The sequence below is a fragment of the Lissotriton vulgaris genome, chromosome 5, assembly GCF_964263255.1.
Source record: "Lissotriton vulgaris chromosome 5, aLisVul1.2, whole genome shotgun sequence".
Lineage (NCBI taxonomy): Eukaryota > Metazoa > Chordata > Amphibia > Caudata > Salamandridae > Lissotriton > Lissotriton vulgaris.
The window spans coordinates 1,319,671,959-1,319,699,365 of NC_141693.1; the positions used below are offsets into that span (position 1 = coordinate 1,319,671,959).

Below are 27,407 nucleotides of genomic sequence, written 5' to 3' on the forward strand. Positions count from 1 at the left end.
TCACATGCTAACACTGCAGCAAGTCCTACCGTTGCTCAGTCAGGGAGATTTTCTCGCAACATTAGATCTGAAGGATGCATATTTTCATATTCCACTACACCCGTCACACAGAAAAAACCTCAGGTTCACCATCCAAAATCAACATTACCAGTTCAAGGTCCTACCTTTCGGAGTCACCACGGCACCCAGGGTGTTTACAAAGTGCCTGGCGACGATGGCGGCACACTTTCGGAGACAGAACATTCACTTCTACCCTTATCTGGACGACTGGCTTATCCAGGCAAAGTCGGCCCAGCAGTGTGCCGCCCACATGTCCCACGCCATTCACCTTCTTCACGATCTGGGATTCTCACTGAATTACCCAAAGTCCCACCTGCAACCCGCCCACATACGGCAGTATCTGGGTGCGACCATAGACACTCTGGCAACCAAAGCACAGCCAAATTCAGTGAGGATCAGCAGCATTCAATCGCTGATACAGAAATCCAGACCTCAACACTCGCTTCAGGCCCGAGTGTTCATGCAGTTGATAGGCATGATGGCCTCTTGCATTTTCATAGTCCCGCACGCGAGACTACATATGCGTCCGCTTCAGGAGTGCTTAGCACGTCAGTGGAATCAGGCTCGCGGACAGTTGAAAGACCAAGTGTTGGTAACCGGTCGTGCATACAACTCTCTGCATTGGTGGATTCCACAAAACCTTTACAAGGGACGACCGTTCCAGGAGCCTGTGCCACAGATCATTCTGACGACGGACGCATCTCTCCAGGGTTGGGGAGCTCATGTTCTCCACTACACGGTGCAGGGACTTTGGACAACGCAGCAAAAGAAGATGCACATCAACGTTCTAGAACTGATGGCTATCTTCATGGCGATGAAAGCATTCAAAGTACATCTGTGCAACAATGACGTGTTGATCCGGACGGACAACATGACGGCCATTTACTACATTCAGAAGCAGGGAGGTACACACTCTCCACAGTTGTCTCATCTGGCTCAGAGCATGTGGAAGTGGGCCATTCAAAGGAACATCTTCCTCATGGCGGAACACCTCCCGGACAAGGACAATCAGATGGCGGACCTGCTCAGCAGGTACAGCCACCAAATGCACGAGTAGGAGATACATCCATCAGTACTCCACCCGTACTTCCAACAGTGGGGTCATCCAGAGATAGACCTGTTCGCCACAAAGGAAAACGCCAAATGCCGAAGCTTTGCAGCCAGGTTTCCACACCCACAGTCGCAGGGCAATGCGATATGGATGAACTGTTCAGGCATCTTTGCGTACGTTTTTCCCCCAGCACCTCTAATACCGCTGGTGGCACGCAAGCTGAAGCAACACTCGATGACTCTCATCCTGGTTGCTCCAACGTGGGCACGCCAACCATGGTACACCACGTTTCTGGAACTATCCGTGGTACCGCATCACACCCAGGCTTTTGACGCAGAGCCATGGTGACATTCAGCATCCAGATCCGCAACAGCTCAACCTGGCGATCTGGTTCCTGAGGTCTTAGAGTTTGGCTACCTCAACTTGCCTCCTGACTGTATGGACATCATCAGGGAGGCAAGGAGGCCCACCACCAGAGCATGCTATGCGGCGAAATGGAAGCGGTTTGTCATTTATTGTGGAGACCACAACATCAACCCGCTGGACGCATCTACTCAAAACATCATTTGTTATCTGTTACATCTATACAAATGTAATCTGGCCTATGCTTCCATTCGTATACATTTTTCCGCAATAGCTGCTTATCTCCAAAACAGGCAGCATCTCTCCCTTTTCAGTGTGCCTGCCATCAAAGCTTTTCTGGAAGGACTCAAACGAGTCATTCCTCCCCGGACCCCACCAGCTCCTGAATGGAACCTGAATGTGGTCCTCACAAGACTGATGGGTCCACCTTTTAAGCCACTGCATTCATGCGAGATTCAGTTCTTAACATGGAAAGTGGCTTTCCTGATAGCGATTACGTCACTACGACGCGTTAGTGAACTCCAGGCACTAACTATCCAAGAGCCATTCATACAGATTCATTCCAACAGGGTGGTGCTTCGCACTAACCCTAAGTTCCTTCCTAAGGTGGTTTCACAGTTCCATATCAACCAGACTATAGAACTGCCTGTGTTCTTCCAAAATCCTGAGTCAGTTGCGGAGAGAATGCTCCACACGCTTGACGTCACGAGAGACTTGATGTACTACATTGATCGGACCAAAGATTTTCGGAAGACGAAACAACTATTTGTTGCCTTTTCGCCACAACACAAAGGCAATCCCATTTCCAAGGCTGGTATAGCCAGGTGGATCGTTAAGTGTATTCAGATCTGCTATCAGAAAGCCAAGCGCACTCTAATGATCCCCCCCCCCCCCCCCCGGGCCCACTCCACCCGGAAGTTGGGGGCCTCCATGGCTTTCCTTGGAAATATTCCTTTAGAGGATATATGTAGAGCAGCCACATGGTCTACCACACACACATTTACAAAACACTACTGTGTAGATGTGCACTCCAAACAGCAGGCAGCTGTAGGGCAGGCTGTTCTAAAAACACTTTTCCAAACTGCTGCAGCTGGCACAGGCGGCCGCCGCTAATGGAGGGACTGCTATGTATTCTATGCACAGATATGAATTCAGCAGCCCACATGCCTCGAACCGAATATGCTACTTACCAGTATGCATCTGTTCTTGCCATGTAGGGCTGCTGACATTCATATCGCCCGCCCTCCTGTAGCGGCTGCAGCACTCAGAAATACTCTTAGCATGGTCATCACTCACAAAGTTACACTCCATCTTTGCCACAATGGCTAAAAACAATCTGAGGATGGAGTTGATGCCCATGCGCACTGTAGTCCAGGGAAGGAGCCACCTATCTCGTGATACTTCAAAGACTCTTCCAGGACAACAATGTGCGATCATCCGGACCCAACACTAGGCGGCGATCTATGCACAGATATGAATGTCAGCAACCCTACATGCCAAGAACAGATGCATACTGGTAAGTAGCATATTCGCTCGTGATTCTGGTTCATTTGACATTTTGTGTGTATCTGTGCGTGAAGGGAAAGTTGCTTGGGCGATTGGACCTCACCTGTGATGTTTGGGACGACAGGTCGGATGGATGTGGCGGTTTAATATGTGTCTGAAGCACCTTTCTGATTGATGCCCATACCTCTACATGAGGCAGTCGCTCTTCTATTTTTAGCCCGTAGTAGAGTAGTGATGGCAGTTCTGGAAACGGCGTCTGGGTGTCCATTGTTTATGTTTTTAGCGAGGGAAGCCCGACATATGACGTATGATGGCAACACGCTCCGTATGTGCATCGGAGTGACGTGAGAACGCCAGACGAACTTGGGTGTTTGCTGCCGGTGTATTGTTGATGCTGGTTTGGGAGCTAGTGCGACTCCATTGTAAGGTATGTATGTCCCGGGTTCTTTGTCCTTCGGATATCTTGGACTTGATTAGATAGTGTTGGGTATTAGTTGTAATTCTCACCAGCGACTCGGTGTTGTTGCCTTATCTCCCCAGGAGCTGTAGGAGCGTAATTTTGCCGCCCTGCTTTCTTTTGCCAGATAACGCCCTCGACGCGTTTGTCTCCCCATTTGTTTGGATAAGTGGCCACTCTACGCTTGTCATTGCCCTGAAGGTATGTTGATACGAGTGTGAGTTTGACTTGTAACGTTACTTGTGGGAAGTGGATCTCTCTACCGGGTTGGCGCCCCCTGCTCAGTGAATACAGATGTGGTTATTTCCCCTGCAGGGTCCCGGGCATTAGTTCGAGAGGATTTCTTCCTCTTGCCCTCCCCCTTGTGGGAGTGGCTTGTTCATCAATAGTTTTCCTGCAAGGTATGTCCCCCCTTGTCGGATGGTAGCACTGGTAGTCCGCTGTGACCTGTGCATGCTGGTGTGCGTGTACACACAGTTCAGTTGATTTGCGTTTTTTGGTGGAGCCCTTTCACTTCTACTTTCTTTTATTATGTTTTAATTCACTTCACTTACTGTTGGTATATGCTTTTTATACACTGTGGTTTACTCTGGGTCTGTGGAGTTTGATTCTTGCATTTGTCCCCACATAATTCGTTTATTGGCTCTTTAATAGTTCTGTATGGATTGAGGTTCTTTGGACTCGCTGGACACTGCATTAACACAGATGGGTGAGATGGTTTTTGCACATGTTTATTGTCTATGATATAATGATGAAGCCATAAAGAGTCTACTGGCGGAAACGCGACCGCGACTGCATCGACACTCTTGTGTTAAAGGAGTCCCTTTATCTTTATTTGTATTTGGTTCAACTTCTTGCGCCCTGTATTAAGCTAGTTTTGTGAGAGAATTTTCTTCTCAGGCGCTATTATGATTCAATTTAGATTTATATCACTCATAAGTGGGAGTGTATATATTTTGAGAAAGGTTTCTATTATCTTTCTTAGGGTACGCTGTTGTATATATATTGCCTATGTTATATATATATGTTGTATATATGTATTGTAAAGAATTTATGTACTGTGTATAGTAGGATTATTCAGATGATTTTTTGTTTGTGTTTTTCTTTGGATTAATTTTTTGTGCCACTTGTTTTTGTGATACGTTTATATGTCCTTATAAATTATGATGAGTAAGATTTGTTTACATTACGTTGTAAAGAACAAGATTATTTACTTTTCTTGGGTAATAACATTAAATGTGAAATTTATCCCTTAGTACCGTTTTTTCTACTTTTTCATCTTTTTGATGACCCCTGCTCCGGTATGGGAGGGTGATGAGGGCAGAACCCCTTTAGTATAATCAGCCATGCGCACACCTTAGCGCCATAGCTCTAGGATGTGGGAATGAGTGTAGCATAGGTTTTGCTCAGAAAGGGTACCCTTCCAGTACAAAATTCTATGCTAGGTACAATTCAAATCTTTTCCCACTCTGCATACATTCTTCACAGTGCAGCACGCAATCAAAGTCCTAAAAGGAAGGAGTAAGGAAGACATCCCTCCTTCCTTGCGGCTAGTTTAAAAGGGCACAGTTTTCTCACGCTAATTCCAAACTACTGTTTTTAGTAAATTTGGTTTAGCGTGAGAAACCTGGGTGGTTGCATGGGAGAACCTATACACCACTCTTGGTACATCCCGCTAAGTAATGCGAAGTAGCGCAAAGCACTACTTTGCATTACTTTTATGTTATTTCCAGCGCTTAATTATGAAAAAAAGATTGTGCACCAATTTACATTACTTTTGTGAAGCAAACATGGTGCAACATCTTAGTAAAACTCCCCCTTAGTGCGTTAATGGTCCTTGTGTGCACAGTAGAACTGATTGTAGAAAAATCTGAAGGCACCACAACCCTAGTAGATGGCAGACACGAACAGCCTCTGAAGTGAAGCTGGAAGCCATTAATACCATGTGTGGTTGGACACTCCGCTCATTTGGGTTGAAACAATGACTTTATACGTTTAGAAGCATATCTTACTTGCAATGGCACTCAAGAATGAATGATAGGACCATGGTTTCATAAAAAGACCTACTGGGATTGTTGGGGAACGTCTATCATCAGAAGACTGCAAGAGCAAATGCAGTTACCTAGGGTTGTACAAAAGAAGATTCACTCCAAGCTGGCACCAGTGGCAAATGAGGAATTAGGAAAGGATTGGGGATTTAGCCAGTGCCATATTTAGAACTACTTCAGTTAGAGATGAAAGTCAGTGTTCCTGAATTGTTTGTGAAAACCTAGGTATAGTGAGACATCACTTTGAAAACTCTCCTCAATTTATCCGACTGGTCAACGCTACAAATAAAGTAGAAAAAACATGCCACTGGTGCCCATGTGGATACGGAAGCTGATTACCTAAACGTGTTCCCCAAATGACTCAACAAATGGTTCTCAGAAGGCATCAAAGATATCTTAAGGTCTGTCTGTAAGAAAATTATGCTTATAGCATTTGGTTGTGAGTTGCATGTACACCCTGTATGTGATTGGTTGAAACAGCCAATTAGGCTGTTATGTCCACGTTATTTAAGTCAGAGTTAGCAGTATAAGCCAATTCTGTATCTGGAGTAATGTGTTACCACAATGCATCTGCTGAAATATATATTTTATTGATGTACCATGCTGGATAGCCCTTTTCTCACAAACAGGTAACAAAAAGACAAATCATATTAGATACTCCACTAAAGATGTTTGTACACTACACATTTCTTGATCTTTTGAATTAGCCAATCAGATCAACCAGAGTGCTAGACAGCACACAGTTTGTTTCACAGTTCAAATTTATTTAGGGAAGCCTAGCTATTAAGCAATTGAGTGCTTTACAAGAGTATGATTTACATGAAAGAGAGATAAGAAAGAAGGTATAGCGAGTGCCAACATGTACCTTTTAAAAACTCAGATGTCCCACGTACATGACTTTACGTTGAAAGATGGTCCTACTTCAATACAAATGTTATCTTTTAATGCATTTTGTTGACATTGGAAGAGCACCATCTGTTGTGAAAGCAACCTCTTGCTCATCTGCAAACCGCAGTAACTTGTGTGGTCTTGCAGTTTTCGGGTCTGAGAAAATACCGTAAGAAGCCTGCAAATGCAGAGTGTGACTTTTACTCCCCTGGGGCTGCCTTCTCTTGGACTACTGAGCACCTACCTGCTACTCCTTTCTCCTCCCACTCCAACATGGCAATCACCTGTCTGAGGGTTTGCAGCTGTTTTTTTTATAGCTAGTCCGGTTCAGGTTTTATTTTCTGTTTCTTTCCCGTTTCACATGGATGTTTCTTCTGAGATTCATTTTTTATTTTCCCAGTCCATTATGTTTGTTGTCATGTGGTTTAAAGACGTGAGTCTGGCTAGAGGATGTGTCGCAGCAAAACTGAGTTCCTTCTCTTGTTTCCACGCTCTCTCCACTTGCTGATCATGAATCTTCCCTCTTGAAGAATTCCACTTTTGGATTCCGAATTCCTAGTTTTCTTCAACCTCAGAAGTTTTCATCCAGCAAGAAAGTTTTTTCATGCCTTTGGCTTTTTCCTCCTGTGAAGGTGACACCTTCTTGAGGGAATGTGCCTACAACATATTATATATAGTGTGTGGTGACATAGTGACTTACGGAAACAGTTGCCAATATGGGGAACAGAGAAAGACCAGGATCCGGATTTTAGGTAAGCATCCAGATTTGAACACCATCTCTGGTATATTTTTGTGGCTCCAAAATATGTAAACGGAGATTTTCAGAATTTAGGAAAAGCTGAAAATTAATTATGTGAATTTACAAAAAATAAATACTTGAAAATAGATCTTAATAATTATATATAACAGTGGAAAAATAATGATCAAATGTGACAATTTTTTGGAAGAAACAAACACATTTATAATAGGACATTATGAAACCTCCACAAATCCCTGGCCATCAGCAAACACAATCGCAAATCACTTTTGCACCAAACTAGATCAGCGAGTGCCAATGGTCAATGAGGGGTTTTAGACACCACTCCCAAATGAACCTCATATGCTCTCGCAGATACAGGTACATATTATCTGCTTACCTCAACACCCTTGAGAGTCTCCACATACTTCTTTTCTCAGAATCACCATTAAATGCAATATATGCCATAAAAATCCTCCGACATTACAGATTAGTCGCAGATAATCCTACTCACTTTTGGATTATCACAAATACCTTTTACTGCCTCTTCCCCAAACATTTCTGAACTCTTTCCATTCGGCCACTACTCCATGTATATAAACATAGCCTCTTCACTTACCTCAGTGGAACTCTAACCAGTTAACTACTGCACTTTAAGTAATCATAATGTAAAAAGATGAGAAGGTCTTCCTTGGTGGAGGAAGTGCCTAGACCAGGCTTCTTCAATGAGTAGCTCGTGACCTACAAATGGCTGTCCGCCTACCTGTGAGTAGCTCTCCTGTGTGCTACCCAGCCTATTAAATTAGTCACTTTTCAGTATTGGCTTGTAGGGAACAATTGAGGGGGGGGGGGGGGGGGGGGCAGGGGCGGTGGGGGTAGAGAAAAAAAAGCTTACCTTGTTGTTGTCGGTCACCAGCCACAGCCTCTTCTCTGTCATCAATGTTTTTCTGGCTCCTGGCAGCACCCAGGCTCACTATAGCTAATCACAAAGCTGCTGTCACCACGACAGCAGCATTGTAATTGGTCTGAGCACTGTGGTTCGATGCTCAGATGGGGACTGGGAGGCTGTGCATGTTCTCCACGTCAAAACAGAAGGGGTGGGACCGGGAGCCGTTATTTAGATAGGTCCTGCACACAGGGCTCCTAATGAACTGTGCTACAAGGGGTGTGCAGTTCCTAGAGGGGACAGGGGAAAGACAGGTTTTTCTTCGTGATGCCCTTACACACATACACCCTGAAGGATGTCATGCTTCATCATTGGGCTATGCTCCTCGTCAGGCCGGCGCTGCAATGCCATAGGGCATCCACTCACCTTTTAACTAAGCTGGAACTACCTGAACCATTAAAACTGCTTTTGAATAGGACTGATCCAGACTTATTTTAACATCCACTTTCTGTGCACTACACTACTCTTGCCCCCTTACCCGTACGCACTCCACGGCTTCTTCACAAAGTTCTCCGGTAAAGAGCCCCGTTTACGGTGAGCCCGTCGGGCACTGTAGCTCCGGCCCGACGAGAAGCTTAGCCCAATGATGAAGCATGACATCCTCCGGGTGTGTGAGGGCATCAAGAAGAAAGACCTGTCTTTTCCCTGTGTATGTTCTCCACCCAGGCTGTATAATACATTCTGTGGAGAATATGCTAAGTGAGCATGACGTTTTGGCCAGCCCAAGATGGCACGCCAAATGTTATTACTGTTTCATTATTATCATTTTCTTTTTACAATTAGTGGGGCGGCGTTTCTCCGCCTTAGCGGAGGAGCCATCCCTGGCGCTGTTACTCTATTGAATTAATAAAAGTTTACCAAATTTGAGACTGTGTAGTTAAGAAGAAAATTTATGTTTTTTCAGAACTCATTAGCAAATCTATCGAGAAAAATGGCTCAATTTTCAAAACCTATTGAAAGCTGATATTTGAGTGATAAATCATGTGGTGTTGGGCAGACTTATTACTAATATCATAACCTTGATTGCAGGTGCATTGCGGCTATTGGCTGCTATATAATACCCATGTTGAGACATTAAAAATTGCTAAACATTTTTTTGACATTACTGCTGGAAATCATGCCTGATGTACTGACATGATCACTGCCAGTAATCTTGAATGTGGTGGCCACTAATGAATCTTATTATATTAGTAGCACATGGGGATTTTCATTGAACATGAGTTGCTCTTGTTACAGAAAAGTTTAGAGACCCCTGACTTAGACAATAGTCACCTCTTCATGAATGACAATTGATTAAGAGATACAGAATTATAGAGTCTGAGGGTCAGGAAGGAAGGACAGAAGGGGGCATTCGGAGACAGAATATATGTACTAATGTGATCTATACTGAATAATCTGGTTGGGAGGGTCAGGGGCTTTTGGGGGGGACAGAACATGTTTTTTTGTTACACTGTTTTGAAAACGTCTATAAAATGTGTTGGTAAAAAAAAGATAAGAGAACTTGCAATAATTCATCACTCCTCAGTCACTTTTGGGAAGTACAATGCCTGGACTATGACTCATTTGAGTGAATATTTATCAGATATACCACTAGCCTGATTTCCATCTTCGTATGCGTTACCATGAACCACATTAAAACATACCATCATACCTGTAATCTGAAGAAAAGAAACTGAACAAAAGTCTCTTCACTTAATTTGTGTCACAAAAGCACCGGAAATGATGGTGGCCAAGCTACTCTCAGTGCACCAGAAGTCCAACAATGTGTTTAAGTGAACTCCAAACAAGTGTCCAGCTTTGTCAAGGGAGAAACATAGAGGAAGGTCTAATCACCTGTAATTGGAGCATGATTTGCACATTGATTCTAGTGGATTTCTGCAATGTTTGACCAGATTGCATTGCTTGTATACTTGCCAATACACACAGGTGTCCAGAAGCCAGCTACCTCTCCAATCACTCACTGACTACCTCTCTGCCTTCGTACAGCATTCAGGTGTCTTTTGACTAGGCTTACACAAGACAAATACCACAAATGTACCTACTTACAATGAAACCACCTCATCGTTGCTTATGTACATCTTGATGAATCAAACACTGCGAAACCTTGGTGCTCCCCTTACTACCAATCACTGTGAAGTTCTACTGGGATCAGATCTCTAATCGTCCTTTTTAACATCAACATGATGCCATTAGTCTACACCCTAAATACGCATTCCATTGACACCATATGTATGTAGGTTGGGAAAGGATCTTCAGATAAAACCTCTATTGGATCTTCCTCAAATCAGACAAGCATTTACAATGCAATAAGTTGTGAGATTTGGACTATTTTTGGCATTCGAAATGGCAATGCCTTTTATAATATCAAAAGGCATTGTCATTTACAATACCAATAGTTCCAACTTTTGCAAAAGTAATACCTATTGTATTGCAGAGCGCGGTGTCAGTGAAGCGGGTATCACGCTCTTTATTAAAGTAAAAAAAAAAAAGCGCTGTGTCCCTGAAATAGGTGCCATGCTCACTATTAAAGTTTAAAAAAATGAAACAGAGGACAGTGTCCCTGAAACAAGTGCTGCGCTCAATACGAAAGTAAAAAAAATGGAGATTTGAATCTGAGCGCGGAGTCCGTAAAATGGACGCCACACTCAGCATGCAAGTAAAACTCATTTTAAACAGAGCGGGGTGTCCCTGAAGCGGGCGCCGTGCTCAGCATGCAAGTTAGAGTGGCGTAGCGCTCTATAAGAAAAGCGACTGCAATTGTCATGTGTGGGTGCATTGCAAATACAAAAAGCAGCTGCCATTATCCCCATCAATGTTAATAAACAAAATAATGCTCACCAACTTATAATGCAGACCGTGTAACAAGCCAAATAAAAGGTCCAGTCGTTATGGGAGGGAACAAATGAAAACAAGGCGGTACCAAGGAGGGACTAACAAGCCTATTTACGAATCAGAAGCCAGCATTTATGAAGGACAATGACCCAAGCCAATGACAAATATGAGCGGAGAGTGGGCAGGGCTTCCAGTGCATACTCCAATACAACATGCCTCGCAGAGCAAGCAGCGCATGTGCGCTGCCGCTGGGCTCGACCTAAAAAATTTAATTATCCTAATGGATCTCTCGCTTTCTTTTTACATCTCCAGATACTATGGTTCCACCCACCACAGCAAAATAGAAAACACATAACTCTGGTGTATTGTTTTACAGTGATTTATTGTTCACATCCCTTGTAAAGGCAATCATTAAAAATGCCTTTCCAAAATCTTCAACTGCGTTGTGAAATATGTTCCCTGCTCACCTTGTTCAACAAAATAGCCATAGTCCTCGCTCTTATCACTTTAGGGTTAGGCTATGGCAAAGCACATGCAGGTTTGCCTGAAATTATCTTGTAAAATTTAAAAAGAAAAAGAACTATGCAGCACAGCTTAACTTAAGGCGATTAATCACAATCAAAAAGCTTTTATCCTCTCTGGTTTCCTATAAAATAATAAACCAGTTCAGTATATCAAGCTTAGTCCACAACAGACTAAGTGATGCTCCTGGTTATCTCACAAGGATCTTTAAGCCTTATGACCCTATTAGGAGTCTGAGGTCAGCCAACCATAATCGCCTTGTCACCACACAATGCAGATACATTATGGCAGCAGAATCTTCTCATACACACCAATACTCGTTGGAACAATTTGTCAGAGAAAGAATTGATGAAGTACCTTCGAAGTCTGGAGACCCAACTCTTCTGCTAATACATTGATCAAGCTCCATCACTCTACTGACTCTTTTGTGCACAAACCTGGTCAGATGATGATGATTGGAGTTTCCACTCCTGTGCTGAAGGAGATTTCTGCAGCAGAAAGATTTTGGAAGGCCAGGTGTAGATTTATGGGAAGGATGAATTAACAGTAGGCCTGAGCCAGTTCATGGTATCAACTACAACTGGTTGATGGGTAGTGTGTAGAAATCACCAGCCAAATTGAGGAGAAGCGGGGAGTTGTCAATTATGTTGATGTGATGATCATAGAAAAGAATAGGTCAAAGCTGTTGGGAGCTACTTGCATGAGGTGCATAACAAGTTATGCTAGAGTTAAGGTAGTCCTTCTTCACAGCACCTGTTGTATGTCGTAGTTTGGAAGATCGCTAACACTCAAAGTTGAACTCACCTCCCATGCAGGAGCAGGTTGTTAGTAATTTGTTAGTAGATCCTTGTATTGGGTCCAGTCCTTCACCTGAGAAGCGAAAACTGCATTTTTACATTTTGGAGAGACAAAGATGTATATAGGCCTGCTTGCACAACCAGGTCTCAGTAATGACCCAAAGGTGGCAAGAGGTAACAGCAATAGTGCTGTTGATGTTGGTGACATTTTTAGCTGTTGACCAGGAATTGAGGAGGACTCCTTATACATATTCTTAGATTTTTTTCCTTGTGGGTCGCTCTCAGGCAAGCACAAATTGTCAACCCTTAGAATACAACAAATAATTTGAGGGTTGAAATAGAGGTCCTGGTCAGGTGGAGAAAAACTGTTGGGAGGGCAACACAAATCCTTCAGAGTGAACACTAGATTTTGAAATGTCAGCCATTGGCACCTGGCTCCACGAAATAAAAAATATTTACTGCAGGAACCACTTAGACAATATTTCTGTTTATGGTATTCTGACACGCAACCAGGCCGTGGAAAGCCACTGAAGATATTTTGCCTCCTCTGTATGGTCCTCTAGGGGAGAAATGCCTTTTCTGTGAACTCTAGTCGCAGCAGATGGTATGAATAATCATTTTTTAATGTTAGGTTCCTGTGGAAAATTCCTTACTGTCATAGTGAGATAAAGAGATAGTGCTAACTGTTCCTCTGTTTCCACCAGTAACTTGAAAGAAACTAAAACTAACCTAACCTCCTGTGATTTAGTACTGACAACAATATGGTGTCGGGAACAGATATTAGGACATATAGGACACATTTGTAGGCAAAAACCGTACTTTTTAGGTCTTGATTACAAATACCTTAGTTGTCTGTAGGCAGGCCCATTGTATCCAATACATAGCATATATCTAAAGCTTTGTGCATGTGTAAACAATACATGCATCAGTATCACCAAGCATGCATTGCTACAATCGCGTGTGCATGCGTCAAAACACACGAGTGGCAACCTTTCTTTAATAGAAATCCTATTCCAAGTATGCTGTCCAGGCGTGCACATGCATCTTGATGCATGCATTCAATGCGCTCGGTGAAGAGCACTGGCAAGACATTTAAGAGCAGACACCTATTGGTTTGTCTGTGCTTGCTTATAGTTTGCTCACACCAATTTGTCAGTACAAAAGGTATTAATTAGAAACAGAGAAGAGCTGTCTGCTTTGCAAAGCATCTTGTGACAAACGCTTGATATTTGTTTATTAATAGGGACGATTTCCACAGATTTACAGGTGAGTTATATTATGATGTTTTTGTACACAAGAACCCCATCTGGGATAAGGTGAAGGTATCCTATAGAGTATGAGTGTGCGGTACAGCTCGACCCTCAACTGATGATACTGATAAGATGACCATTGGAGTTAATGTTGTACACGAGCCCTTTAAGGTAAAGTAGCCACTCTGCTCATTCTCGTAGGGACGCCGACAATAAAAGACTCGTTTTTATTTATGTCTGTCATTTCAGTTCAGTCACTCTTTGTTAGCGCCTGCTTTTTCTTTTAGAGACTCTCGCTCCTCCAATCAAGCAGAGGGCTTCATTTAAACTTAAGGATGCCAAATGCCACCTGCACCCACGTCTGAAAGGAAGACAAGATGATATCACAAGGGCCAGTACTTCAGGTAAGGATTCTTCAAGTTAAAGGTCACTGCTCTAGGACTTTTACGCAACATGAAATGTCTCTTATGTTGTAAGTCCCATGGTTTTCTTTCTTGACCTGGTCTTATTTGTAAATTATTCTTGGCCTTCATTGGCCATTCCATTGCCATCCCTTCAATGATCCTTACCACCATGTTTTTCGTTTTTAGCTCTAACCATAATGTTCCCTAATGTAGGCTTTGCCAGTGAATTTCTGTACCAGTACTTCCAAATGATGATCTAGTTATGCAATCCCTAAATCCGCTTCTTAATATACCTATAAACTTCACATATTACAGTGTCTCTTGCCCAAAACTCATGAAATCCACCAGTGTAAGCGAAATATTTGATGTTTCTGCCCTGCTGTTTATAAACTATAGTCCAGGTGTTGAAAGTGTTTTAGTGTTTGCAAACCCCAAGAGTGGGTAAATCAGAGACTTTGTGAACACTGAAGCCCTTTTTATAATGCATAAATCCCATTTAACAATTCGAAATAATTTTCGAAATTGTTAAATGGGTTTCAGAGTCATACTGAATTAGTGCTTTGAGGAGGCGTGTTTAGGGCTTCCCTGCCAGTAACCGATTCCTTATGTTTTGTCTTAATGTTTTTTTTGACAAAAATCTGGTTGCTAAATATTAATATTTTGCCGACACTTCACAAGAGGTGGTAACCATTCTCAAAAGGAAAAGGGTCCCCAATGGACCGCTTCCCGTTTTAGAATGTAGACACATTTTGTTTAGATGTAGGCAGTGGTACATGGGACACCTTCTTACTCCTAAACAATGTTTGCAAAACGTTCCCTTTTTTTTTTTTACAGTTTTTTAAGCGCATCCTTTTATCTTTAAGGAAAACAAGCTGCTTTTTAAAAAAAACACAATCACGGACATAGTGGTCTGCTGTCACCAGCAGGATACCATCCCTGTAATGGGAATGAATCATACTGGGTTGCAATTTGCGATCCAACCTCATTAATGTTCATCAAGTAGGTCGATTTGCGACCCGCTATGATTCTGTATTTTATTAACCAACCTATTAGTACATAGGTAAAATCTCAAAATCCAAATGCATTCGGTACAAGTTGGCGCGCAAATTATGACCCCCTTAAACTGAATGCATTCGTAATACATCTGAGCCTATATTTTTAAAAGTACAACAAAACTACTAAACTAAATCACACAATTTTACAAAAGCATACATATGAAATTAGCGAATGTGTACATGTGAAATTTGTTTGCTGTTCTTTTGTTTGTGCACAATCCCTTATTGGAAACTGTATGGGGATTTTAGCTACACACCTCTTTGTTTGGTATTGTACTATCAATTTTACCTTATTAACCAATCTGGTCCAAGAATTATAGGATAAAACAAAAGTGATTTAGACTTTATTTTGTGAAACATTACATAGGTTCATCAAATGATGCAAACATAAAAAAAAAATATATTTTCGTGTAGACTCACTAATCTAATATTTATTATTTCCTATTTCCTTTTTCTTCTTATTTTCTGTTGTTCCCTTCTGAGTTTGATATTCCTTTCGAGGGGTATGCAGATCACTGTGAGAGTGGCATTCGGTAAAGCCCACTGGAGCTATTTGGCTTAGAAGAAAGGCATGAGTTGGAGGGCATATGACGAGGGCAGTTGGTAGAGAAGTAGTATCAGAAAAGGTCAAAGAGAATATCTGTAATTTCGCCATAAGGGTAACATTTCTGACTTTCTAGATACATTTTTGAAGATATTAGTGGTATGCTTTGAAATTATTTCCAAAGCCTCATTCTTCAAGGTTAACGCACAAGACCGAAGTGAACATCTGTCATTATTTTATCTCCTTAACATGATAGAATGTTTACAGCACTTGTTTGAGCATGTTCGATTTTTGTAACTTTATTTATTTATTGATTTTCATAGTATAACATCCATAAAATACAAGCATGTTCAATTTTTAAGCTCGCTTCATCCACAAATTAAAAATATATACGTTTAAAGATGCTGTCCTGTTATTATCACGTCGGGAAGAACATCAGACTGAAATTAGTTATTTTAAATGGGACATTTCATTACACAATTGATTACCTCGAACATACCTAGGTTACAACAGTAACAAACATAGGTAGCAAGGCTGGATCACAGGTCCCAACTGGCAACTGATCGATAACCCCGCCAACCTCGGACTGAATCAACTCGTCACAACGCCCACCCACTCCGTCGGCCAAACGCTCGACCCCGTCTTCTCCTCAAGCCTGCACGTCTGAAGCTGAACTCGGACAAGACGGAGGTCCTCATGCTCGGCTCCAACCCTTCAGCCTGGGACGACTCCTGGTGGCCGACGGCACTGGGGGCAGCCCCGACACCCACCAACCACGCATGCAACCTGGCAATCATTCTCAACTCAACGCTCTCAATGACCAAGCAAGTCAACGTCGTCTCCTCCTCCTGCTTCAACACCCTCCGCATGCTCCGCAAGATCTACAGATGGATCCCGACAGATACAAGAAAGACAGTCACCCAGGCCCTCGTCAGCAGCAGACTCGACTCCGGAAACGCCATCTATGCGGGAGCCCCGATCACGCTCATCAAACGACTCCAAAATGCCTCGGCATGACTGATCCTAGACGTACCACGCCACGGCCACATCACCCCCCACCTGAGAAAACCTGCACTGGCTCCCCTTCAACAAGAGGATATTCTTCAAGCTCCTCACCCACACACACGGCACTCCACAAGACCGGCCCAGCCTACTTGAACAGACAGCTCTCCTTCTACATCCCAAACCGCCAACTACGCTCCGCCGACCTCTCACTCGCCACCGTCCCGCGCATCCGAAGAACAACCACCGGTGGGAGTTCCTTCTCCCACCTCGCCACTAAGACTTGGATCACCCTCCCACTGAGCCTACGACAGACCCAAGATCTGCTGATCTTCAGGAGGATACTCCAGACCTGGCTGTTCGATCAGTAGCGCCCCTCCCCCCCAGCGCCTTGAGACCCTCGCGGGTATGTAGTGCGCTTTACAAATGATTGATTGAGTGGCCAGTCTAGTTTATATCATTACAAGCACTGCTGGAGATAATACATTTGTTGCAGTGCTCAGGGTGATACTCTGTTAACTGAATTGGCCAAGAGATACCAAATCGTTGTGATTTGTCAATGGAAGATATGGCTATAGGGGAGGATTGCATTCGTATTAAATGGTCTTCGGATGTACAAATGGAGATGGAAATGTCACAATAGGAAAGTCCAACTAAACTGATGAATCAGACATTGATATCATATAGTTTTTCGAATATGTATTTGATCCAGACTGTATTACATACAGTCATGTTTGAAACATAAAGAATAAAATGACCATAGGTCTAAGTATGAAATGCACAGAGGGAAGGGACTGGATCCATATGATGGTTAGATTCCTGCTCTGGCTTGAGAAGGGTGATAAGTATAATAGCAGAGTTTACAATCAGACTTTAAAGGGATGGGCAGAACTCGCGGAGTTTCACTTCACAGAATGCTGTGAAGTTACATAAAAACTCAGTGAGATTCCATGTAGTTCCATGAGCGGGCAGAAATTGGTACGTCGGCCAGCTCAAGCTGATTTTTGGCGCCGGAGCTTATTCCACGTTGCCAAACTGGCACAAACGGGACCATGCATCGTGCTAGAGGGGCCTGCTTATTTGCTGCCGCTCATAGATTTAGTAGATTTTTTATTCGAGTGGCAGCTTTCTTACAGCGAACAGTCGCGACTGCCCTCTTTGCGAAAATCTTGCCAGGTGCCATTCTAGTGCCTGAAAATCGCACTAAGGGACTCCAATTCTCGACTCATGCTAGCCAACTTAACATTGGCGTGCCGCGCACAAGAAAAAGCTCCGCCACACAGCGGTTGGCAGAGGTTTAACAGAACTCAACGCGAAGTTGCCCAAAACTTCGTGAACTCTGCCAGCGGACCTGAATTTATCACCCACCCCTAATACTTTAGTTAAATCAAAATTAGTGCTGCTCATGGGGATAAGCAGGATATGGGAGACTGGGCAGGATGATTCAGGTTTAATTTTCTTGCTATCTTCAGTGGCAAAGCATTTACTAATGGAATATTACCATTCTTCTGAATCTCCTTTAACATGTGGAATGGAGGTGAAAAATACATCATATGCAACTGGTAGAGAAAGCGAATTAGACACTGCAAGGTCATGATTTGTGCTTTTTAGCACCATAAAGCCTTTGGTGACATTGGTCTTTTGACATAAATCAAATATATGGACTGAAATAATTTGGGGCTCAATGGAGCAATGCATTTGGCATGTAAAAGAAAAGACTGTCGCATGGTGAGTATTTATATATTTGACGTTTACACAGTTGTACTGTGTATATATTTCTACCTATGCTAATTATGCTATAATATTGTGTAACTTGGTTGAACTTTACTGTATTTTTACTTATAGCTTAAATTAAAACAGTAACTATTCTAACCATAATTAAAGATAAGCTACTGCTACTCTCTAATGTGGGAAACATCACTTACAACGCAACTTTTACAACGACATACCATTACAACGGAACTTTTACAACGCAAAAACTTTTACAACGCATGTATTTACAACGCATGTTTTTACAACGCAGGTACCTTTACAACGCATACCATTACAACGTAAGTATTGGTAAGTATATAATTATATTTTAAATGTTATATGTTTGGGGTAAAGGGGTATTTTTAGGGTTCAGGGTCAGTTTTGGGTTTTTGGGTAAAGGGGTATTTTCGGGGTTCAGGGTCAGTTTTTAGTTTTTGGGTAAAGGGGTATTTTTAGGGTTCAGGGTCAGTTTTTAGTTTTTGGGTAAAGGGGTATTTTTGGGGTTCAGGGTCAGTTTTGGGTTTTTGGGTAAAGGGGTATTTTCGGGGTTCAGGGTCAGTTTTTGGGTAAAGGGGTATTTTTTGGGTTCAGGGTCAGTTTTTAGTTTTTGGGTAAAGGGGTATTTTTGGGGTTCAGGGTCAGTTTTTAGTTTTTGGGTAAAGGGGTATTTTTGGGGTTCAGGGTCAGTTTTTAGGTTTTGGGTAAGGGGGTATTTTTGGGGTTCAGGGTCAGTTTTTAGTTTTTGGGTAAAGGGGTATTTTTGGGGTTCAGGGTCAGTTTTTAGTTTTTGGGTAAAGGGGTATTTTTGGGGTTCAGGGTCAGTTTTTAGTTTTTGGGTAAAGGGGTATTTTTAGGGTTCAGGGTCAGTTTTTAGTTTTTGGGTAAAGGGGTATTTTTGGGGTTCAGGGTCAGTTTTGGGTTTTTGGGTAAAGGGGTATTTTTGGGGACAGGGTCAGTTTTGGGTTTTTGGGTAAAGGGGTATTTTTGGGGTTGAGGGTCAGTTTTGGGTTTTTGGGGTACAGGGGTACAGGGTAAAAATAAATTAAAATTAAATTTAAATTAAATTATTTAAATGAAATTAAATTAAATTACATTAAATTATATTTTTTTCAATTAATTTACGATTATAAAATTAATATATATTTACCAATACTTACGTTGTAATGGTATGCGTAAAGGTACCTGCGTTGTAAAAACATGCGTTGTAAATACATGCGTTGTAAAAGTTTTTGCGTTGTAAAAAATGCGATGTAAAAGCATGCGATGTAATAACATGCGTTGTATCATCATATATCCCTCTAATGTAGATTTATCAAGCAATCTTTGAAGTCAGAGGGTAAACCTTCACTGTATTCAAAAGATATGGTCAGGAAAAGCGCATCTTATGGCCAAGAACTTGGAGTTTCATCCTAGTTAAAATATAGCCTGTGTTCATTGTTCACAATAGGGTTCTAATTTATCATCAAGCTTTGAGGGCACCACTGGATTATTCCAAAGTAGGTTTCAATTAAGTGTTAGGCCTGGCTCAAGTCCTGAGATCAAGGCGCAGGTAATCCTGACTCTTAAGCAGACTACACTACATTGTAGTAGAGAAACGTTTTACTGACAAGATGGTCTAATGCTGCAAGTTGTGGTACACTATATCTTTTCATCAATAAGGAGAGACTTCTTAGTCTTAGGATCTTATGTGTTATTCATAAATGTTGGAATATCTGGAAAATACCACATCATCCCAGGATACATTTTTCAGAGAAAAAATCTCTTTGATAGAAAGGTCTTCAACATACTAACCGATTACCCTAAAAGGCATATTCTTTAACTTCTCCTGTCATGTATGCCCCCTTTTACATACATTGTCCCATTCAGACAACAATAACAGTTCAGAATAGGTGACCTTTTACCTTGTAGTTTGCCCCTGTCTCTTCGACACCAGGCTCCTAGTAGTTTCTCATATTCCCTGTACCTGACATACATCAACAAATAATACTTATTCAAACGTCCTAACCGCCATCCTGTGTATTTTCTGAGAATAAGTAAGCATGAGTGACTGAGCGAAAAGTACTGTACAGTTTTCCACGATCCCTGAGGAATCAGGGTTGTCATGTTCAGTGGTTGCCAGAAACTACCTACACCACTGTAAGATACAAGGGGGTGGTAGTAGTACTGTAGAGCTAGTTGGTCTAATGGCTGACATATCCTGTGGGAGTGCCCTCAGTTTAGGTCATCCAAAACGCGCAGGTCCTGGGGATTCCTAGGAACTTCACAACACTATCACAACCCTTTACAGAGCTTCAAATATCACAAAAGATGGCTGGATAACATCTATTGTAAAGAATGGATGCCCAGCACCTACCCAAATCTGAACACCCAAGTCAGAATATCTGTTATAGGTCAAGAACAATGAATGAATGAATGAAGGCAATCTTATAATGCGCAACGTAGCCCAAAGGGCATCAAGGCGCCTAACAAATGATATAACATGTCATATGAGCTGAGTACCAGATTATAGAAAGGCCTCTGCGAAGAGCCAAGTTTTTAATGCTTTCCTAAAGAGCATGACAGATGGTTGAGTTTTTAATTCCGGGGGGAGGGTGTTCCACAACTTTGGGGCCAAAGACGAAAAAGCCCTCCCTCCCCACCTGGCTCTACAAACCTGGGGGACAGACAGGAGGTTCTTGCTGGAGGAGCGAAGGATTCTGCTGGAAGTGTAAGGAACCAGCAGTGATCTTATGCGTTCTGAGCTTACTCCAAGCAGGGCCCCATGAACAAGGCACATGATCTTAAAAGCGATCCTAGCCTGAATCGGAAGCCAGTGCAATCTCTTCCTAGCTAATGTGGCAGAGGAGAGACTGGGGACATCAAGAACAAATCTGGCTGCTGCATTTTGGACAACCTGCAAGCGCTGTATCAGGCCTTTATTGATGCCCGAATAGAGCGCATTGCAGTAGTCTAATCTTTATGATACCAGGGCAACCACGATCTGCTTACGGGCTTCAAGGAAAAGATAGTGAGTTATTTTCCTCAGAATCCTAATAACACCACAGCAAGTGGAGACAGTTCTGTTTACCTGCCGGTCCATAGCGAGCGAGGTGTCAATCAGCACGCCCAGATTCGGGGTGGATTTTGAGGGCAGTGGGCAGGCTCTGGAGGATGGAGGCCCCCAGTCGCTTGACCAGATATCCTGATCTCCTCCGAAAATCAGGACCTCGGTTTTCTCTCCGTTTAACTTCAGTGAATTCAGGATCATCCACTGTGAAACTACCTCCATGCAGTTCCTGAAGTTAAGATCAACAAACATGAAATAGCTTAAACCTGGCTCAGTAAAATGAACCTTGACGGCTTCAAACCCCAAAGTTCCCTAAATGTAAAGTCAGTTCAGTTCACCTTTATTTGATTTAAAAATAAAAAACATTAAACTCCTGGCTTTGTCTGCTCCCACAAGAAAACAAGCAATAAAATCACAGACCTTAATATCCAGTGAGAGCTGTAAATACAAATACAAGTTCGCGTCTAACCTGTTTAAACTTCAGCTTCTTAAGCAAAGGATGATTACAATTATTACTTAGGGCACAGCATAATAAAGTGCCTTTTGTCTTGTCTGGAAACCTTGTCACAAGAGCAGGGGCCAGTATCCGAATCTCTTCCCCAACCCTTCGGTATTATTAACAAATGATGGAAAAGATTGACCCTGAACCGTGCCAGGATAGTTAGACGTTACATAACAAATATATGGCTCAATTGACAAAGTACATTTTACCATAATAGATTGTCTGACCAAAGGTTTTACCATGGCCCCACTTCTTTTTCAGCCTGTTTCCAAAAGTGAAAGGCATTTCTTGTACAATCAATATCAGCCGTGGTAATATTGCTTGGGTGATTAAATAACCTAAGGCACTACAGGTGCTGTCCCTTACACACTTAGAAGAACTACGGATCACCAAAGAAGCCATTAAACCATCCGTCCAACACTCCATGGCTGTTCAAACTACTTTCTCAATCCAGCCTTATCTAACCCATGATTTTACCATCTTTGAGAGATTCCTCCTGACTAGGTTCAGGTTAAATGTTTTAAACTGTCTGGTTGCCTTTCCAACGAGAAATAACTGGGACTCAGAATTACCTCTTTGTCCGTGTGATGAGACTTTTACTCAGACAACCATTCACACTTTTTTTTCTGTAAATATTACAGTGGGCATAGAAAGATCTGGCTGATTCAGTTATTAAAACTCATGGGCATCGGAAGATGCCTCCTAACCTTGCTATCCCTACAGTTCTTGGGTGAGGAGTGGACATCGAAGTACATTGTTAAGTTTTTGAAATGTATTTTCAGACATCAACCAAATTTGTAAAAACCCCTGTACAACTATGTGCATTGACAAATCCGATTATTCATGTAACAAGCAAGATGATCTTCTCATACAAGGTTTCATGTATATATCTTAAATTTGTTTTAAGTTGTACATATCATAGGGCATTGAATTGCAAATTTTTTATGGAAAATGTGAAATGAAATTTATGTGTGAAATTGCTTTTATGGTTTTTTAATACGACCGAATAAAGTAATACTTACTTACTTACATAAGGTCCTAAAGTAAGGTCTATAAATTTCAAGCAAGGTATCAACACAGTGTGGTCAAGACCAAGACAATCCCCCAAAATAATTTGAATCAACTTGGTTTCTGGTTTGAGCGCCACATTGAGCCATAACAGCAGTGGTCGCAGCTGTAACACGTCAGATATAACTCATAGCCAGCTCTTTATGTAACATCTGTGAGGTAATGCTTTCGGTAAAGATAGCAATCTTTTCATAAATGCGCTCTCCTTTATCTGAAGTGATAGGGTAGTAAAATATTCCCAGATATCACACCCTTAAGAGGCAATCAATATGCACTATACTTTATAGATTCTAATCCTAGCATCTATGGATTTGTAACCTAGCTGCCTGGCTAAATGAAATACACAATGAATTGGCCTTGCAAATAATAATATTTTCTGCTTCAATAGTGAGGACCAGCTAAGTAAGGCATCAAATAATACGCTTAAATAGGAAAGCAACTCCATTCTGCTGATATGACCTCCCTTCATAGAAGAAGCCCTATAGTTGATGCTCCTCAGGCCAATTACTATAGCTTGTGATTTTTTGACATTGTGTTTAAATCCAGATTATCCATGAAATCAACAAATGAGCCTACGAGTTGCGGCAATCTCAGGGCAGTTCTTGAGATGAGTATACAGCAGTGGTGCTAATAGTTACTTACATATAAGGGGCCTGTCTCTCCCTTCCTTAACCAATTGGAGTTATAGGTTATTGGTGTACAATGTGAATAGAAAATGAGCTAGAATGCTGCCCTAAGGGACACCACTTTTTGAACGAAAGCGCTAAGAACATTCCTTCCCCATCCCCCGCCTACCATACTGAACATATGCTGTCAGTTTGAGATGCAATTCTCCTAACGGCCAGATGATGTCCTGCTCAACCACTATACATTCCAGGACAGCACAGAGCCTGGAAAGTGCCAAGTTACTTGGATGCACCGTGGACACCAACCTCAACCTCAAGGAACACTCTACCAAAAACACAAAGATGGCCCGATACCAGCTCTCTCTTTCAAAAAAATTAAAACTTTCTTCCAGAAAGCAACTTCAAAACTGCAGTTCAAACCCTTGCCCTCTTGCATCTGAATAGTTGTAATGCCCGACACTATGTCCTCCTAGAGTCTACACTGGCAAGGTTTTAGTGCATCCAACACACTGTGGCACGTCTCATCCAGGAACAGAAGAAATACGATCTTATCACCCCAGCTCAAGGTAAATTTATTGGCTCCCCCTGCCGGGCAGTGCCATCTTCAAAACCAGTTGCATCATTTACAAAGCCATCATAACCATCACCCCTGCTTATCTTGCGGACAAATTCTTGTGGCTCTCCGCACAACCTCAGCAGACCACCAGCAGAGTGAAAACATAGATTTGTAAAAAAGAAAAAACACAAGGCTGCAAACCTTTTCATATACGCACTAAGAGGCAAGTCTGGCGAAAGTGTTTACTTTGGAGGCAAGATTAGGCATCCTTGTCAATGAGAAAAATATTCTTTTTTCTGGGCTCAATGGCCTCCTGTATTACAGTAGTTACTCAAGTGAGGCTGCATATGAGACCCCTGCAAAAATGTCCTGGATATTCAGTGAATCAGCATTAACGGATCTGCAAAACTATATTGACACTATTGGATGAAGCACTGACATTTTTCCGATGATTGATGAACTGAAGCATGTCATGTTGAAATACAGGTGCAGGATACAAACGTCTTGACAGGAGAGATTGTATCACGAAAACATCTTGGAACTCAGAGCAGTCCATCTTTTCATCTGGCCCTAGAAAGCCACAATACATCTGATTCAAACAACTCAATGACGATGTATTACCCATAAGAACACAGAGGGACCAGGTTGAGGTCCTTATCCCAAAAAACCTAAAGATGTAGCACCAGTTCATATCCAAATCTAAATATCAGAGCATTGTGCATGCCAGGTATTCAGAATCAACATGCAGATGCTCTAAGCAGATAGATGTTAGAAGACCATAAGTGGGTTATCAACAACATAATTTCCTAATCTCTTTTTCGGTTGTTGGGGTAAACCATGCATAGACTATGCTGTCATCACAGATACCATAAAATGCTAATCAGGTTCCTAATGTCACACCTTTCTTTTGATACCTTTAATCCTACAGTTGGTGGGCAAAGTAAAGCAGGAAGGAGCCAAGATGATCTTGGAACCTTTTTGGTGGCTGAGACAGCAGTGGTCTACTGACCTGCTGCAGTTGGCCAAGAGACTGCATATTAAGGTAGAACACAGACAAGATCTGTTGACCAAAGCCAAGTGCAAAAGACTGCACCATAGCCTGGCATCTTTACAGTTGAATGCTTGTCTGCTGAGCATGCCCAAAACAGATACTGAAACCTTCTTCTTGAATGCATGAGGATTGTGAAGGAGGCTTAGATACGTTCTACAAAATCTTCCTATGCTTATAAATAGAAGAGATTAAGAGATTCTGCAGACAATGCATTTGGAAGGCGGTTGACCCAAACACCTGTCAGGAAGATAATGTATTGCATTATCTATTATACTTGGTAAAACCAGAGCTCATTTTACACCATAAACGTGAATTTAGTGGCTATTACTGCATGCAGAAGCCTGGTATCTCAAGTTTCATTCTTTAATATGTCAGTGATTTAAGACCTCGTAGAAGACCTGAAAAAGTATATCCTCCATTAATAAGGCCATCGTCTACTTAGGAGTTGAAAACTAGATCATCAAAATTGATGAGGTCTCCTTTTGAAGCAATGCACAAACCTACTCAACTGGATCTACTCTGTAAAGTAGGTGTTCTGGTGGCTATTACTTTGGCTCATTGATTTAGTGAAATTCAGACATTGTATGTTTTTTCATAGCAGTTAAGTCGTGTTCAAAACTCTATCTCTTTTTGGATACTGACGCCAGCTAGCAGTCTTAAAGACACAGTGCAGTTGTTACTCGTTATGTTTAACTTGAAGGCTAGTTATGCCTCTTCAGGCATTATTATTTCATTTTTCTTGTATTTATAAAGCTAGATAGACTTTCAAGATTAATTCCTATATAGGCATTTTAAATTTCTAGAAAGTGTCTACATTAATGAAAATGTCTATAGGGTCATAAACATATGGATAGTAAGTGTGAAGTGTTTTCTACAAAACAGAATGTTTTCTTGTGGAAAAAGGGTTAAGGGATCCTGTGGCAACGCAGAGATACGTTAATGTTAAGGAATTTAGCAAAGATTCCTATAACACAGAATTTGTACTGCAGATAACAATTATTTTCATCCAAAGAGCCAATCAGCTCTATTCCTAGTGGGGGACACTGAGCCACAGAACATGATAAGTATGCTTGAACTGTGGCTTATTCACCATAGCAGGCACTGCTAAGAATACTACTGTGACGGTGAGCTTCTGATCCTCTTTGTTTAAGTTGTGTTGTCCTCTCTGTGGATTATCAATTTATCATCAAGTATTTCATCTACCCTTTCAAGGTGGTGTAGTCCCTTGCTTGGACTGTCAAGTAAGCTTTGTTAATCTCAAGTGTGACTCCTCCCGGAAAGGTAAAGGAAGACGAGCTCGTAACTCCCAGAACAAGGAAGTGACACGAATCACCCTAGAGTTCGAGGCTGAAGTGAAACCTGAGGAGATCACAGGTACGTGTCTCCCTTTTGGGTAGTCAGAAGAGTTCACAGTGCCCCCTGTGTCACTTGGAGAAGTATGTATGCCATGCAGACTGCCAAAACAGACTTAAAACATAGCATTTGTGTGGGCAAAGGCATCCCCGAGAGAACTTTTGGAATTTGTGTCAAGCATGAAAAAAGGTTTTAAAGGGACAATATATTGTCTCTGGATGGGCCATGAATTGGTGTTTTTTAAAAGATTAACAACTTAAAACCAGAAATGGCATGAGTGATATCTGCATATAAAACCAATGGTGTTATTTTATAAATAATTGTACTGTCAGTGATAGAAATAGCATATTGTAGAAATAACAAATCACATTCATAAGTATTTATTAATAGTATAGTGTATCTCTACACATGATGTAATAGGAGTTTACTAGTAGAGACGTCTAACTGCAGATTCCTCACTGTAGAATATTCCCCAAGCATCACACTGGATCCCAAAAAACTTGAGCAGTACCTTTTCATACAGCTAGGTGGTCCGATCGGTTCTGCTCTGCCGTCATCTGCGTCAGAAATGACGTTGCAGTGCCCACATAAGCGCCACCCTGGCACACTAATATCAGTTCCTTTCTTTTCACACCAACAGCGCAGATTCAGAGAGCTATCTTGGTAAATTTTTTTACCAATTTTCTCAACTTTATGTCCACTCTTTTTTGAGTTTTGCTTCAAGGGTGTTAGAGTCACATCTCCCAATAAGGCCATGGGGTTATAACCATGTGTAAAATGTCACCTACAGATGTCTGTCTCTGACCTACACTTGGTTTGTCTGTGGTGCCTGTGGTCATGCCACAACCCTAAGGCCTGCTCTGTAAGTCTTTGAATCCAGAGGCAATTTGTAAACATTCTCTGAAGCTCCTGGGTAGGTGGCAGAAGAAGGCTCTGTGCTGAGACTGGTCCTGCCCATATGGGAAATCAAGAGGCATTCAAGGAGTCGATCC

The 27,407-nt window shown here is 42.0% G+C and overlaps 1 protein-coding gene across 2 annotated transcripts in view; it reads left to right on the forward strand.

Moving 5' to 3' along the window:
* The window catches only part of SCUBE3 (signal peptide, CUB domain and EGF like domain containing 3), a 1,095,585-nt gene that overhangs the window by 900,301 nt on the left and 167,877 nt on the right, over positions 1 to 27,407 (forward strand). For both annotated transcript variants that reach the window (XM_086923234.1, XM_086923233.1), the window contains 2 exons: positions 13,744 to 13,860; positions 26,275 to 26,436. In XM_086923234.1, the coding sequence (XP_086779360.1) occupies positions 13,744 to 13,860; positions 26,275 to 26,436 (279 nt within the window). The remainder of the gene's footprint in view (positions 1 to 13,743; positions 13,861 to 26,274; positions 26,437 to 27,407) is intronic.